Source organism: Pleurodeles waltl, chromosome 9, assembly GCF_031143425.1.
Source record: "Pleurodeles waltl isolate 20211129_DDA chromosome 9, aPleWal1.hap1.20221129, whole genome shotgun sequence".
NCBI classification, from domain to species: domain Eukaryota; kingdom Metazoa; phylum Chordata; class Amphibia; order Caudata; family Salamandridae; genus Pleurodeles; species Pleurodeles waltl.
Genome location: NC_090448.1, coordinates 67,675,859 through 67,689,989, shown reverse-complemented (window position 1 = coordinate 67,689,989; position 14,131 = coordinate 67,675,859). Strand labels below are relative to the sequence as shown.

Below are 14,131 nucleotides of genomic sequence, written 5' to 3'. Positions count from 1 at the left end.
TAGCATGGGTGCTGGTGTCTGCAGCAATGCATTAGTATTTCTGTAGGAGTGCAGGCAGAGTTAGCATGGGTGCTGGTGTCTGCAGCAATGCATTAGTATTTCTGTAGGCGTGCAGGCAGAGTTAGCATGGGTGCTGGTGTCTGCAGCAATGCATTTTTAAGTATTTCTGCAGGTGTGCAGGTACAGTTAGCATGGGTGCCTGCAGGGGGTGTTGTCTCTCTGTAAAGGGGAGGGTTTGTATATGTGTATTAATTTGTAGGCATGTGTCTGCAAGGGAATTTGCAACAACATTTGGGTTTCGTCCGCTGCTGTGTGTTTAAGTGAGTATGCTGGAGTGTGTGCGTCTTTGGTTGTGGGTCTCCTTGTTTGACTGGAGCTCCTCTGCCAGACTGAATGTGCAGGTCAGACAGCAGAAGGGACAACTATCTTCCGCCCACACTCACCACTGCTCCGGGGTAACACTGCCCAAAGAGGACGGACATCCGGACAACCGGACAACCAAGGAGGTTCCGGCTGAAAAGACTATTCGCCGTGCAGGGAAGCATTTATATTTTAAAACACTGCGCCAAAAAGCGCTTCTTCGTTGCAAACGTTGAGTTACTTGACGCCTATTTTTTCGCAACCCTAAACTGCATCATGGTTAGACTGCCTCTCTGCGAGGGAGCCTTGTGTAAGACAGAGGTGGCTTTTAGCGGGGCTGCCTTGCAGTGCGTGAAGGGCATCACAGCGGTAAGAGGCCCAGCGAAGGCATGCAGCTGTACTGGAGGCCTTCACTGTGAAGCTCCTGCCCCGGAGGGGAAGATGCTTCTGTAGCTGACAAAGGCACTTCTTGCCCACATCGCAAAGCCATAAAGGCAACGGCATAGAGTAACCATTCGAGCAACGCTGGGGCCCACAAAGGGATGGAGTTAAAAGGCTCTGCCTCGCCTGTAAGGCTGTACTCGGGGATGAAACGCCACCCAACCACTGGGTACCTTTCCAAACTCTTCCTTACACCCCACGACACTGGCACCGCCTGGAGTCAGCGGCTTTCTGGGAACATCACACCCTCAAATCTCTGCCTCTTGACACTCACTGGTTTTGCGTCTCCAGTGGGAAGCCGTCTACAGGAAGTCTGGCCAAAAACGGAAGACGTCACTTTTCCGCCCAGCTTTCAGACTGGACTTGGTTCAATTACAGCGCCCATTGTTCTTTCCCCTCCCGGGTCTTACAAGTGCCCTAAAGCATTCTGCGTTTGTTTCCACGATCGCTTAAAAATATTTCATGGATAAATTCAAATAAGACATTGGCAGCAGAGCAAAAATTTGTTATGCTACATGAGCAAAAGGTTCACGACCAGCCATGTTTCTATGGGACCTTTACATTCAAGCATATACGCTGCTCGAAATAAATGTTTGGGTTACAAAGGCATTGGGTCTCTTGCAGAAAGGCAGTGCTTAGTTTGTAAAAGAACAAGTACATGGCCAAAGGTTCCTCAGAAGCCCACCATCAGCACTGATGAGTCTGGGTTGCGAATACGAAGGCTGTCCTGTCTAAGCCTGACCCAGCCTCCTCCTCTTTTGTCCACCACCACAGACTGTGTCCCTTAATCTCACTACTTCAGACTCTTGCGCATGCCTGCTTCCTACCCGTCTCACGGGTATCTCTTCCTCCCATTCTCTCTTCTTCTAGGCCATCGCCTGATGGAATAAGGTCCGACTCCAAAAACAAGAACTCCTATGGGTCCCATCTGCAACCACCGACTCAAATTAAGCACTGCAGAAGGGACGCCCCTTGAATGGGGAAAACCAGAATCAGACGTGTGCGGAGTTCAGCACAGTGACCAACACATGTCCAACATGCTGGTTTCCTTAGAGTACGCTTTCTATACTGAAAAACACCAGAGGCGCAGTCAAGTATGTAAAACTGTCCACATGTTGTGATGAGAAGTCATTACTTATGTTGTCATTATGTATTGTACAGTGGTTCCTGGATTGGTTTTAATATGACGGTTTAAGAACTGCACACATTCTGAGTTACCTGCAGTTTTTGGTAGAGGTTCTGTGTAATATTCTCATCTATTTGCCCCATTCCTTGGCCTTTTGAAATGTTTCAACAATTATTGCACAACGTTTAAGAGACTCCTAAAATACACAGGGAGAGTGTGTGCTATTTCATCTAGCCAAGGACCTCATTCAACTCTAATTTCAACAGACCTAGTATATTCCTGATATCTCTTGAATGCTAAAAGCTGGGCATTGTATGCTCGAACACAGAGATTTTGTTAAGCCGCTCCATTCATCAGAGAGGCCGAACTTGGATATCACAAAGAATCAGGCTGAGAACAAAACCTTAAGGGGTAACACATGACCACAGTCAAGAAGTAGTAGCAGAACTCCACCAGTGCCACTCAAAAGGATCAGCCATAAAAAGTACACCTTGTTAATGCAGAATGTTATCACCTCAAGCATCATTCGAAGATTGTCACAGAGATCTTAACCCAGAGGTGAAAATACCCTGGAATGGTGGAAACTTAACACACTCACACATCCTTTAGTTGGGATCTGCAGTAAATCATTAGTAACTGTAATCAATGCTGCGTCCATCCCATGCACCAATGAAAGACATTTTCAGGGTATGAAACAGGGTCTGGTCCTTCACTACGGAGAAGGCGCGTCACCCCCGTCAGCATTATTTTTAAATGGGCGGTACCATGGGGGTGACGAGCACTCAGGGGGGTGCACAGCACTCCCCTCAGTGCGTATGTATGTTTGGTCGGTCAAACTTGCATGCGCACAGGGCTCTCTCCAACCCAGCACTTTGTTGCTGGACTGACGAGAGAAGGCAAAGGCTCCCAGTTTGTCTCGGAGCACCCAGCCAGGGCGCTCCCAAACATCCTAACGCTGCTCTGAGCAGTGTCAGGATTGGCCTCAGGGCAGGCTGGGAGGCTGTGGAAAGCGGTGGTGCGGTCAAGGTAAGTTATGTCATTATTATTTTATTTATTGTGTCCCCCCGCCATTTTGCCCGGTCGCTAGCCACGACTGGTATGCAACACATCACTATTTTCCAAAAGTCTTGGTGTAGTCTAGTTACCACAATCTCCATCAATTCAGAACAAAAGAACTGCTAAGCCACAGGGTGAAAATTAAGTGGCACTTTTAAGTCTTGTGCAGTTTCTTTCATATAGGTTTTCATCATACTTTCACCTTTTTTGGAATGTGAATCTTGGGTACTTGAATTACTCTAGTTGGAGAAGCAATAACTCCTAGATATTTCAAGGAAGTATATAGGGCACCCCGAACAAATTACACGCACTCCCCACATTAATTCTGATGGTTCGATTTTCGGAATTACAAGTGACCGTTGTAAACGAGAGAGCAGTATCCGGTGACGAAGTAGTGGTTTGGATCATCTGCAACAACCTGTAAATTCATGAGATTTACTTGGAGGTAAGCAAGCAAAAACACACTCATTATATCATCCAGTCTTGGCACTAATTGTAACAACCAATACATACATGCCCTACATGTAAAAACACTGTAAACGATCTCAAATTATAATCCACTACTTACCTCTTAGGTATACTATGAAGTATGCATCTATTGCCTGCTTCATTCAGTACTGAGGCCCTAACTGTGCAATGCAGTTTTAAGAATCGAACGGTACTGTCCCGTACTGAGCCCCTGCATGCACCATACCCCCAGTTGTTATACACACCGCTCCTGCGTCGTCCTGTACTGAACTCCTAGTAATCCAACAGTATCCTCGAAAATCAGGAACTCTAGGAGTAATCAAGCTTTACCACTACATCTGCTGTAAGTGCGCTCAGAGTATATACTAAAAACCAAATGAGCCTCTAATACTGAATCCAGACCGCAAGCCAATTGAGCACACCCAGTATCTCTAGACCAGGAACCAAGAGCGGCCAACCTGAGGAGGCCACCCCCAAGAGTTCCCGCAAGCCAGGCCTGGGGCAAAACTCCTTCGCACACTGCCAAACCCTTCCCTAGGCTTCACTGTGTTCTCATTTTCTTCCTCCTTTCTTTCGCACACTAAGGCTGTTCTGTAGCAGCGACAGGTGACCTCACTGTGGTCAAACAGGTTCCAAACGGCTGCAAACAAACCCTGCCACGACACCAGCGTCCTGTTCCAAACTCTCCCTGAACTGGTTTAGAGGGGGAGGGGATGAAGTAAATGCCTCGATGAGGAACAGAAATCAGAGCTATTTTCTATTGATATGTTGTGCAGCTTCTGCTATGCCTCTGAGTCTTCCCGTGGGCTGACCCTATTCTAGGTTTTGTGCGTTCTCCCGGTGGGGGATTATCGTGGGGTGGTTGTTTAATCATCACCTGGTCCAAGGGAGAGGAATCAATGGTTCCAAGGGCGTGGATTTTCCCCTGTGTGTGAAGGGGGGCACGATACGTACTCTACAACCAAGGTGCCCCATACATTTATTTTCATAAAATACAAATTCTTATAAACATATGCAAAATTTCCACGACACCTAGTTGTTGACAAATGCATATCAATATATGTATTTATTTGCGTGCTTGTAAGAGTGACAGTCTTGTGAAAATATTTACATAAAATGATGTGCTAGGATACTGCTGCCGTGCATTTGTGATTCTGTAAAGACACAAACGCTTATACAGACGTTCACAATTTTTAAATATTGAATAACATCTATCTGAATCAACCATGGTGGTCAGTTATGTTGTGTGCTTGAGAACCCACAGCACAGTAGCATTTGATATTTGGGATGATGGCAACATCTTTACTATATTAAACAGGGGGCTAATTAGGTTACTGAAGGGCAACGTACTCCATTTTGTCGTTTAAGACCGCCAACCTAGGTAGTGCAGAGTGCAATCAATGCCTTGCCTATGCAATTCCTCTGACACAGAAAGCAAGTGTAAGTTGAAATACCTGGACAGGCTGCAAGCATCACATCTGACAGATCCAGGTGGCAACTATGAGAAAAGCCTTCCCTCTGGACGCGCAGATAGACAGCGTTGAAATGGATGAGAAGAATCATACATTTCTACCGTACACTGATCACAAACCCAGGACTGTCCATGTACCACTGTTTACTCCAATATCACGTACTCAAGGAGCAATCAGAATGCACGCTCCACTTCAACTACAAGGATGTGACACCTGTCCACCCTCAATAGTGTACTATATTCAAACATATGGGGACAATGCCTAAACAAGAAACTGTCTGTCTGGTCCACTGGAAAGTCAAAAGATTTCATGAGAAATGTCCACCCAATGGTATTCGTAGAATGGACCCTGTTGGTCGACAAATCTACAGCTTATACCCCAGGCACTGCAAGTGCACTTCTAAAGCAAAAACATTTCAGAAGACCCTCATGAGATTGGCCGGACAAAACGTCTACAATGAGGACTGTTTAGAAGACCTTCAAGAGATTGGCTGGACAACACTTGAGGCCCTGATGCACCTGGTGTAGAATCTACAATACCGTATACACTTAGCAGGAAATTTTCCCATAAAGTCTGCAATAGTATAAAGTGTTTTTTATATTGTTCAAAGCATGTTTATTATCCTGTATCTGGACATAAGAATTTACGCTCTCCAAGTCCCCAGTGGAGAGCAGGAGTCTCCTGCAACTCTGAGCCCAATAAAGTTAATATATTTTGAATAATGAAAATAACGGGGGGAGGCTGGAATTAGGTTGTAGTGAGTAAAGGTGGGTGGAGTGGAGCAATCAGAGGCCGACAGCAACCACTAAATTGTAATGCAGGTACGTGAACCGAGAGCCAACATCCACACAGGAGCTTACATTAGGGAACAACAAATGTATCCCAACGTACTATGCTATAATTTGTTGGTTGCATAGAGTGTATCAGCCACAGGGATGGCCTCACAGCAAGTGTGTTGGTTGGGTGAGACCATTACACCAGTCCGAGGGCTGGTTGATGTACTGTTGGGCAGTTATGCTGAAACCCAGAGTGGAGTGGACGTGGTTTCGCATTATGCCAGCAGTTCTCTGTCTGCCTTCGGAGTGTCGTGCTGGGTCTGTACGGCCTTTGGCACTGTGGTGGCCGTGAAGATCAGTGGTGTGGGTGCTTTGAAGACTGCATGTTATGTTTGTTCTCTTGCTGAGGGGATCCATGAGACTTGTGTATCGTCAGTCATTACTGTTTGCAGGCAGGCGCCTATGGGCACTTATAAAGTACAGACCCACCGACAGAGCAACTTATATTTACACCAAAAAGATAGGAAACGATGAGCAATGGGGGCACTGGGGAAGCCTTTCGGTGATCAGAGGGAGGTAACGTTAGTATTCACTTATCAATCAGAGACATTTATAATCACAAAATGGGAAGTGAGAGACACGACAATGGAAGAGAGAGCCTGAGAGGGCGATAAAAAGACAAAGTGCCAAGAGAGAGTTACAACGCAAGAGAAGTACCCCTTTGAAAGGGGAGAGTTCACACTTCCTCTCGAAGATAGTGCCAGCAGAAAGACTGGGATTATGCCAGGCTCGCTCAAGGGGCAGGCCTCCGAGACTGCAGAAGGCTCTGCCCTGTTTGTTCTAGTTTTATGGCAGACTTCTGCACTACAAGTAATCTCCGAAGCAGACAGCATTAATTACGAAGAGCCGAGTATAGTGTCCTAATGTACTGCAAAGGGTTCTTGCCACAGTTAAACTGCGTATGCGATGTTTTCAACTAAACACACACAGAGCGATTTCCACTGGCTTTCTGTAAGGTGCCTTTAAAGAGACTTACATTCTCTTTCTCAGCCTCGGGCCGCGGATTCATGCTTATTCAATAAAGCACACCTCCCGCAGGGGCGCCTTCTCAAACATAGGAGAGCTCATGCAAATAAACATGCACCAACTGCAAGGACACGCAACACAACAGCCGCCTGCTCACAGGGACACATTAGTGTGCACACGCGGAGTGAGGACGAAGTATTGCTCACAGAGGTAGGCTTCAAAGAAGAATCTCTACCCCCTTCAAGAAACGCCATCAATATCCTGATCAAGCACACCGAACAGCGCTCATTGATGTCAGTCTCTGACACGATCTTTTTACATTAACTGCGACTCACGCGGCATGGCTTAAAAAAAAAAAAAAAAGCACCGGCAAAGCCAATATGTCTAGTCTACTACAACTATTGGCTTTGTCCATGTGTTAGCTATGGTGTACAAAATCACAGCGCTTTTCTTTTTATTGCTGGCGGGGGGGAGGTCGAAGATGCGAAGTGATAGGCGGACAATGGAAGGCCGGCGCGTGGTGGCAAAATGGATGTAGCCAAGCAACGCCACAGACGGGGTGGAGGCAGCGCATGGAAGCCAGCTCCCAAACACAAGCACTCTCAAGGAGCACCCCCAAAATGCGAGCTGGTACTGTGGCCATGCTCTCGGGGAGGGTCATACACAAGGTGAGGATGTGAAGGCCTCACATGACAAGAAACCAGAAGCGGGCGAATGAGAGTGAAGATAAGAGGCCTAAAAGGAGAACGCGTTTGCTCCTAGTGGAAAACCAATGGGAAAACAAGAACAAAGACAACAAAAAGAACTCACACTTGTGTCACCACTGAAAGCGAAGGGCGGGCATTGTTCGGCACAGGTTTCTAAGTACCAGCAGTGGGAAACCAAAGGGGAAGGGCGAGATGGTCCTCTGGTAAAGGGGTATTCTTACGGCCGGTTATTGCAGTCCACACCACTGCACGTCACGACACCATTGCCACCCTTGGCATCAAGACTCCATGTTAAAACAAAAAGAGCAGGACTCCAACCTTCCACTGGTAGATTTCGAATCTATTAAATCTATAGATGAATAGTATCCATTAGAGCATGACTACTTACTGGGGAGTGCTGTGGTTTAACATGGTGCTTTACTAGGGTTTCAAGTAAAATGTTATATATAATGTAAAATATAGAGTGACAGAAACTGGAGCTAAAAGAAGTGGTGTAAAAATACAAACTACACAAAAGTGCAATGTACTAAAATGTGTAAACACTCGAGGAGCTTTGGATATGGGTAGGTGTAAGGGATTAATAGTAGTTTAGGTATGGTTAGGGTTACAGCACAGTGTTGCGTGAAGGATGAATCAGTCAAAGTGTATGGGGTAGGGAAAAAAATTGTGAGGGGTAAGGGATTGGGTTACATTGAGTTCAAGGGCTGCTTTATGGTGAGAGTTAATGGTGTAAGTGATAGTCCTATGGTTAGGGTTGGATTAAGTGATGTTTTTCCGCAATGGGTATGGGATGGTTTTAAGATTAGGTTTAAGGGCAGAGTTAAAGTTGCAGTAACGGAAAGGAGAAGGTGAATGGTATTAGAAGACACAAGAAGAGTAGCAAACAGTTGGCAAATAAGGGTATCGGGGATAGGTGAGGTTAAGAGTTAATGTATGCCCATGTACAATAAGAATGTCAGACAAAATTGTTTTAACTACTTTTTAAATTCTACATATTTTTACACGTACAATTGCTTTTTACCACAGGATGTTGAGTGTTATCAGGGTGTTTTACAAAAAGGCACTGAGATAAATAAGGTTATCAGGTTTACTAAGATTAGGAAAGACATTTTTCTAAACCTTGGTGGTTTAATTATTCGTTTCTAAAAGGACGTTAGATTGATATTAACTATTTGTAACCAGCAACATATCAAGTAATTTCCGCCAAGACGTTAAGAGGAGAGTGTACCCATTATATGCATTTGTGTGACGGGCATAGTAATCAAGGCACATACATATACAGTTAGGTATTTGCACCTGGTGATAAAGAATTAAACTAGTTTATAAGTACCAAGAAACCTTAAAAGTAAGTGGGCATCTTCCCTCTGATTTAAGTGGCCAGATCATTTCTGGGCAGTGTTGGGGCTGAACGCAATGTCTTCACCTGAGGACTAGGTTTACCAGTTTGAATGGCTCTCTCTGTTCAATCGTAGCCCACTGTTGCAGGTGAAGTGGGACACTGGGCCGTTTCTGATGGGGTTATGCTAGGTGGTTCCAACGAGTACCTTCAGTGGTCTATTCTAGATACCTTCACCTACGCCTTCCATCACATTATTGTCTATTTCCTTTGCCCAGCCTTTCCTCTGATTTATATTTCTTTTGCTTTCCATTGCTGAACATGCTGGTGTGGTGGGTTGCAAATTTAAGAGACCTGAAATACTTAACATGATGTGAAGTTATTGCTACTAAATCGCTTTGCAGTTTGGAAGATGGTGCCTAGTCATCTTTTATTGGCCCAGACTAACTTTCTTCTATAAGGAAAGACTAGTTCGGCCATGATCTGCAATTTATTATGAATTGTTTCAAAGTAATTACTGCCAATATACACGCTTGAATGTATAAGTACAAGCATGTGTCCTTGGGAATATATGAGCAGGCATGTACTAGGAGATATGGAGACCTAACAGGTGTGGGTGTGTGAAGATATTGTGTTTGGATACGGTACTGAGGTTTCACTGGGCCGATTCGCCCTACAATACTTAAGTGTCACGTGTACCTGGAGATACAGAGGTATAACTTTGTAAGCGACTGAGGCATAACTGGGCCTATTATTACTGGACATGTGAATGTTGGGACACTGAGGTGGAACTTTGCAACCCTAACTAGAATTACTGAGGTCTCAAAAATACTGAGGAATTTAAAGTAATTTGCTATTTTTTAGCAGACTATACGGAAGAATTCATGAGTGATTTGCTAACTTGCTCCTATTCGCTACTTGCTAACTAAGTGCACAGTGAAAGATAATTTATATATTTAATTGTCCTATACAGTCAAATTGTCACTTGCAACCAATACATGATCTGCCTATCAAAATGCAGCTAGTGAAACACTTGTACTAGTTCCTACGATCAGTGCTTGAAAAACGCTTAATGCGACCATGAAAGCACAACCAAACACTCCGCTCTTTAATAAACAACAAGGCCTGCTCAGACTGCGTTGACAGTCTAAAAAAATAAAAATAAAAATAAACACCTAAAATTCACTTGGAAGTCATAAGGCCCATCTCAATATTATCTCTCTCGCAATCCCATCATCGCCCCCCAACCACAGTACGAATATTAATATACCTGAAGATGGCCCATAACCAGTTTGGCAGAACCCAAGGAAAGATGCAGATCCAATCTACAATCTTGTACAGACTAACTGCAAAAACACCACCTAGCAATGCCAGATTGAAGGTCTGATTTAGAACTCAGTGGATGGATTACTCAGCCACAACAATGACGGAAATCCCTTCCACCGAAATCTAGAACCCATTCTATCCTATGGGATTTAGATTCCGGCAGATGGGACAACCCGCCCGCCGATTTCTAAATCAGGCCCAAAGCATGATCCACTGGGTAGCCTGACCACACTAAAAGACCCGAAATTTCACACTTACCCCAACCACCCAGTAAACAACCCAATCCTACATTTCACACTTACCACCCAGTGAACAACCCAATCATTCTATTTGTCACAAACGACTGGTCGATGACTTCCAGACTGAACTGGAATATCATGACAGGTCACTAACATTTGAAAGTGCTACCATGCTGTGAAGTGGCCTGGAGATCACATTACGCTTTATAATACAGAAATAAGCAAACAATATACCTTACGAAGTCAAGAGCAGGCTCTGCGCTTAACTAGCTACCAGTGAATGGCTGTATAAGCTTTGTGCAGAGCATTTTAATAAATACATACTGAGAAACAAATGGCCATTGTTACCAAACATAGTGAATTTTAACACTCTTCCACCAGTAAATAATGAGTTGCAAGTAGACATTTATTAGGATACTGGAGCAGAACTTGGCAATTTTGCCAAAAGTATTTAGGATTAATTCAATGCATTTACCAAGAGATGGCGGGATATAAGCTTGGATTATATGGAATTACTGAAGTGAAGGTGCATCTGCCTTGGCCTCGTGCAACTGGGTACCTGTCAGGTGATAGTGAGTTATGTCCGAATGTGTCACAGTGGCTACTGGAAGTAGGGGAGCGGGTGGGCGGAAGAAGGTCCCGTGGTCTAAAAAGGGTTTTACCAGGACATATTAGGTGCAGATGTTGTACGTAGAAAACACTCCTGTATAACTGTGCGCTTTTCTGGAGAGCACTAGGATACAACTAGCACTTTTATCAGCTGTTCGAGCTTCACCACAGCACCAGTGAGCAATAAAACGCAGTCCTTCCTTGGTGTCACTGAGCAGCAGCGAACAACACTTTACATCAAAGCTGCACATATCATCTGAATACATCAATTTAAACATTTTAGAGGATGCGATTCTTCTATTTCAAGCCCCAGGCTTCCTCATTTCCAAGTCGCAGTGTCCTTCTAATATTGTGGTTCCCTCGTGGGACAAGCGTCCCGTCAGGCAGGAGTGGACAGGCTTTCTTAAGGCACAAGACTCACAACCCGCCCCCACCAATTCCCCCACCCCCCGGGCAGGGCCACAGCCTCAAGAAGGTACCCTAATTTTGGAGCCGCGTGAGATAAGGTGCCGTCTTCACAGATCCCGACAGCCTTCTGTCTGTGAGCCTGAAATGTGTCACTTAAAGAGAACAAAGGGGACGGAAGGAAGCCTGCCGCTCCCTGCCACCCCCTGCAGCCGCCTGCAGACACCAAGGATGGGCGGGGCCGGGCCGGTCCGGCTACGCCGGAAAGGGACAAGACCCACCTTAGACAGCTGCCTCCGGAGACTGAAGCGCTGGACCATGGTGACCTCCTGGGTTCAGCAGAAGCGATCCGCAAGGGCACTGCCAGGGCAGAGGGGCACCCACGGGAGGGGCAGCACCAGCAGGCACGGTGCAGCAGCACATCTCAATGTCCCAAGCACTCGGTCACTCCATTGTTCTGGCGCGGGAGGGAGGAGGGCAGGGCGGTGTGGGCTGGGTTCGAGGAGCTACAGACCTGACACCCACGGGTGGCTGGTTTGGTAGGGGCGCTTGGCACCAAGGGCGGAGAGGCTGGCAAGGGCACGGGGTGGGTAAGAGACAATGTGGCTGGGCATATAAAGGGAAGTCTGGCAGAAACCACTGATGCGCGGGGTCAATGTCTTAGCGGTCACTGACTTGGGAGATCGTGCTGGAGTATCGCCACTGGGCGCTTAAAGTCGGAGCATGGAGGCTTGGAAAGAAGAAATGGACAGGGGGCTTCGGAGAAAGGCGGCTTGCAGTGAGCTGCAGACCTGGCACAGGGTCAGGTGCATAATGAATGGGCGGGGGCACAGGTAAGGGGAGAGGAGGCTGTCAGGGGTACAATGAGAGGCCGAATACCCAAGGGGGAGGCGATGTCCTAGAAAGCAGCAGACCGGGCAGATGGGCATGGAGGCGGGGAGGACCGAGGTCTCCGGGGGCGGCAGACCCGAGACATGGACCCGGGAGGATCAGATTGGCAGGAAGCAGCAGACCTGGCATAGGGGGCATGGAGGGTCGGGGTCTCGAGGAGCGGCGGACCTGAAAGGTGAGAGGCACGGGCATGTAGAGGGAAGGGAGTGAGGCGCAGAGTCCGGGTCCAAGGCGGCCGGAAACAGCTCGCCACGCGTGCTCAGCCCCTCTCACCACTCCAGTGCGAAGGATCCATGCCCTCCACGCTGGCTCCCTCCCACCACCCGACAGGGGCGTCCTGGCCCCGCCTACTTTGCAAATCTTTGTGCCCAACACAACTCTCCTCCCCCTTACTGTTCACATGGGAAATACTGCCGAGGGTTGACAAAAAAAACTTTAGATTTCGAGCAGACCTGACCCACCTCCAGTGGCTGTAAAATGGAAGCAGGCTCCTCCTCCTAGCGCCTCTGTCTGCTCCAGTGGGAGGATAGGCGCAGCGGTGCTCCTCCCCCCCACCATCACCTCGTCCTCGAGGGCGTGGCCTACTGTCGGGCGTCACCTCTCATCAACCCTATCTCCGGGGGGCGTGGCTTACAGTCGGGCCCGCCCTTACGGTCTAAGCCCTTCTCCAGAGGGCGTGGCTTCCTGCCCGGCTCCACCTGCCATTAGCAGCCCATTCAAGACTGGGCGTGGCTTACCGTCGGGCTCCCCCCCCCAGCACCACTTTGCTCCAGTGAGCACGGCTCATTACCGGGCTCCTCCCACTCACCTCTCTCTCACTCCACTATTAGCTTCTTAAGGTGAAATAAGGTGCAGGAAGTGACGCGGTGGCGAGTGTGCAGCAGCCACCCGGGGAACATAAGGGCTCTCCAATCAATGTATTTACTGATAGACAAGCATGTAAAGAAGAAATGGTACACCGAGTAATAAAACCCCGAGAACACAGATTTTGTAAGGGAATGGTTAGACACAAAGATACATCACAACACTATTAAGATGGGTGGTATTACTGAAATAATATTTATATTTGAACATATGAATGAGGTCTAGCAGAAGCCGATTTCTTCCAGCTTTAGGCCAGACCTTCAGTTGGTTTCAAAAGTGAGTCTGAGCTCGCAGGTCCCTCCTGTCACACTGGGTGGGCTGGCTTGAGCCCCCACTGTAACTCAGGACGGTTTGTGCTCAGCTGGGTTCTCCCTGGATTATGTGGACACACAAGAGTTCTTCTGCGTGGGGCGCTAAGTGCATCAGGGTTCGTGCCTCACTCTTGGCAGTGATGTGCATGGACCGGACCTCCTTGCACCTTGGGCGGCAGGGGGACAGTCTGCTCTCTCCATTGAGGGGTGCAGATATATCAGGACTCTCACATCACTCTTGGCAGCAGTGCGGACACAAAAATAGCATTCTCTTCCACCTTGGGTGGCAGGAGGGCACAGCAGACATCCACACATCTCAGAGTGGCGTGTGCCCAAGCAGGGCTCTCTTCCCTCAATAGATAATCAATAACTCTCCTCTCTATGGGTTTAGTGCAGTGCATCAAACTCTCACTTCACTCTGCAGGCACACAAGCACTGTAAATGGGTCACAACTTCCGCATGAACATACCATACGATTTCTTTTCACCTTGTGTGGACACAGCACAGGTACCTCACGTCCTAAATTCAAGTGTGGGCACTATAGGATTCTCCACACAAATGAAGGCACTTTGTAAGCTGTAGAGTCCTTAGCTCACAGGGGGGCCAGAAACATCACCCTGTGTGCAGTGTTGAGGAGGCTCTTTCCTCAACCAGGGGTCACAACAAGATTATCCTCTGTAATTGGAGCAGAGAGGGAACATCAGCGTTCTCCCCAAAG

The 14,131-nt window shown here is 47.2% G+C and overlaps 1 protein-coding gene across 2 annotated transcripts in view; it reads right to left on the bottom strand.

Annotated features, from left to right (window-relative positions):
• The window catches only part of TMCC1 (transmembrane and coiled-coil domain family 1), a 422,180-nt gene that overhangs the window by 117,888 nt on the left and 290,161 nt on the right, over nt 1-14,131 (bottom strand). The window contains exon 1 of one of the 2 annotated variants that reach the window (XM_069206310.1): nt 11,629-12,566. The exons of the other annotated variant lie outside the window; for it this stretch is intronic. Within the exon in view, the coding sequence (XP_069062411.1) occupies nt 11,629-11,667 (39 nt within the window). The 5' untranslated portion in view covers nt 11,668-12,566. Of the gene's footprint in view, nt 1-11,628; nt 12,567-14,131 lie in introns of those variants that run through there. 2 annotated transcript variants of the gene reach the window in all.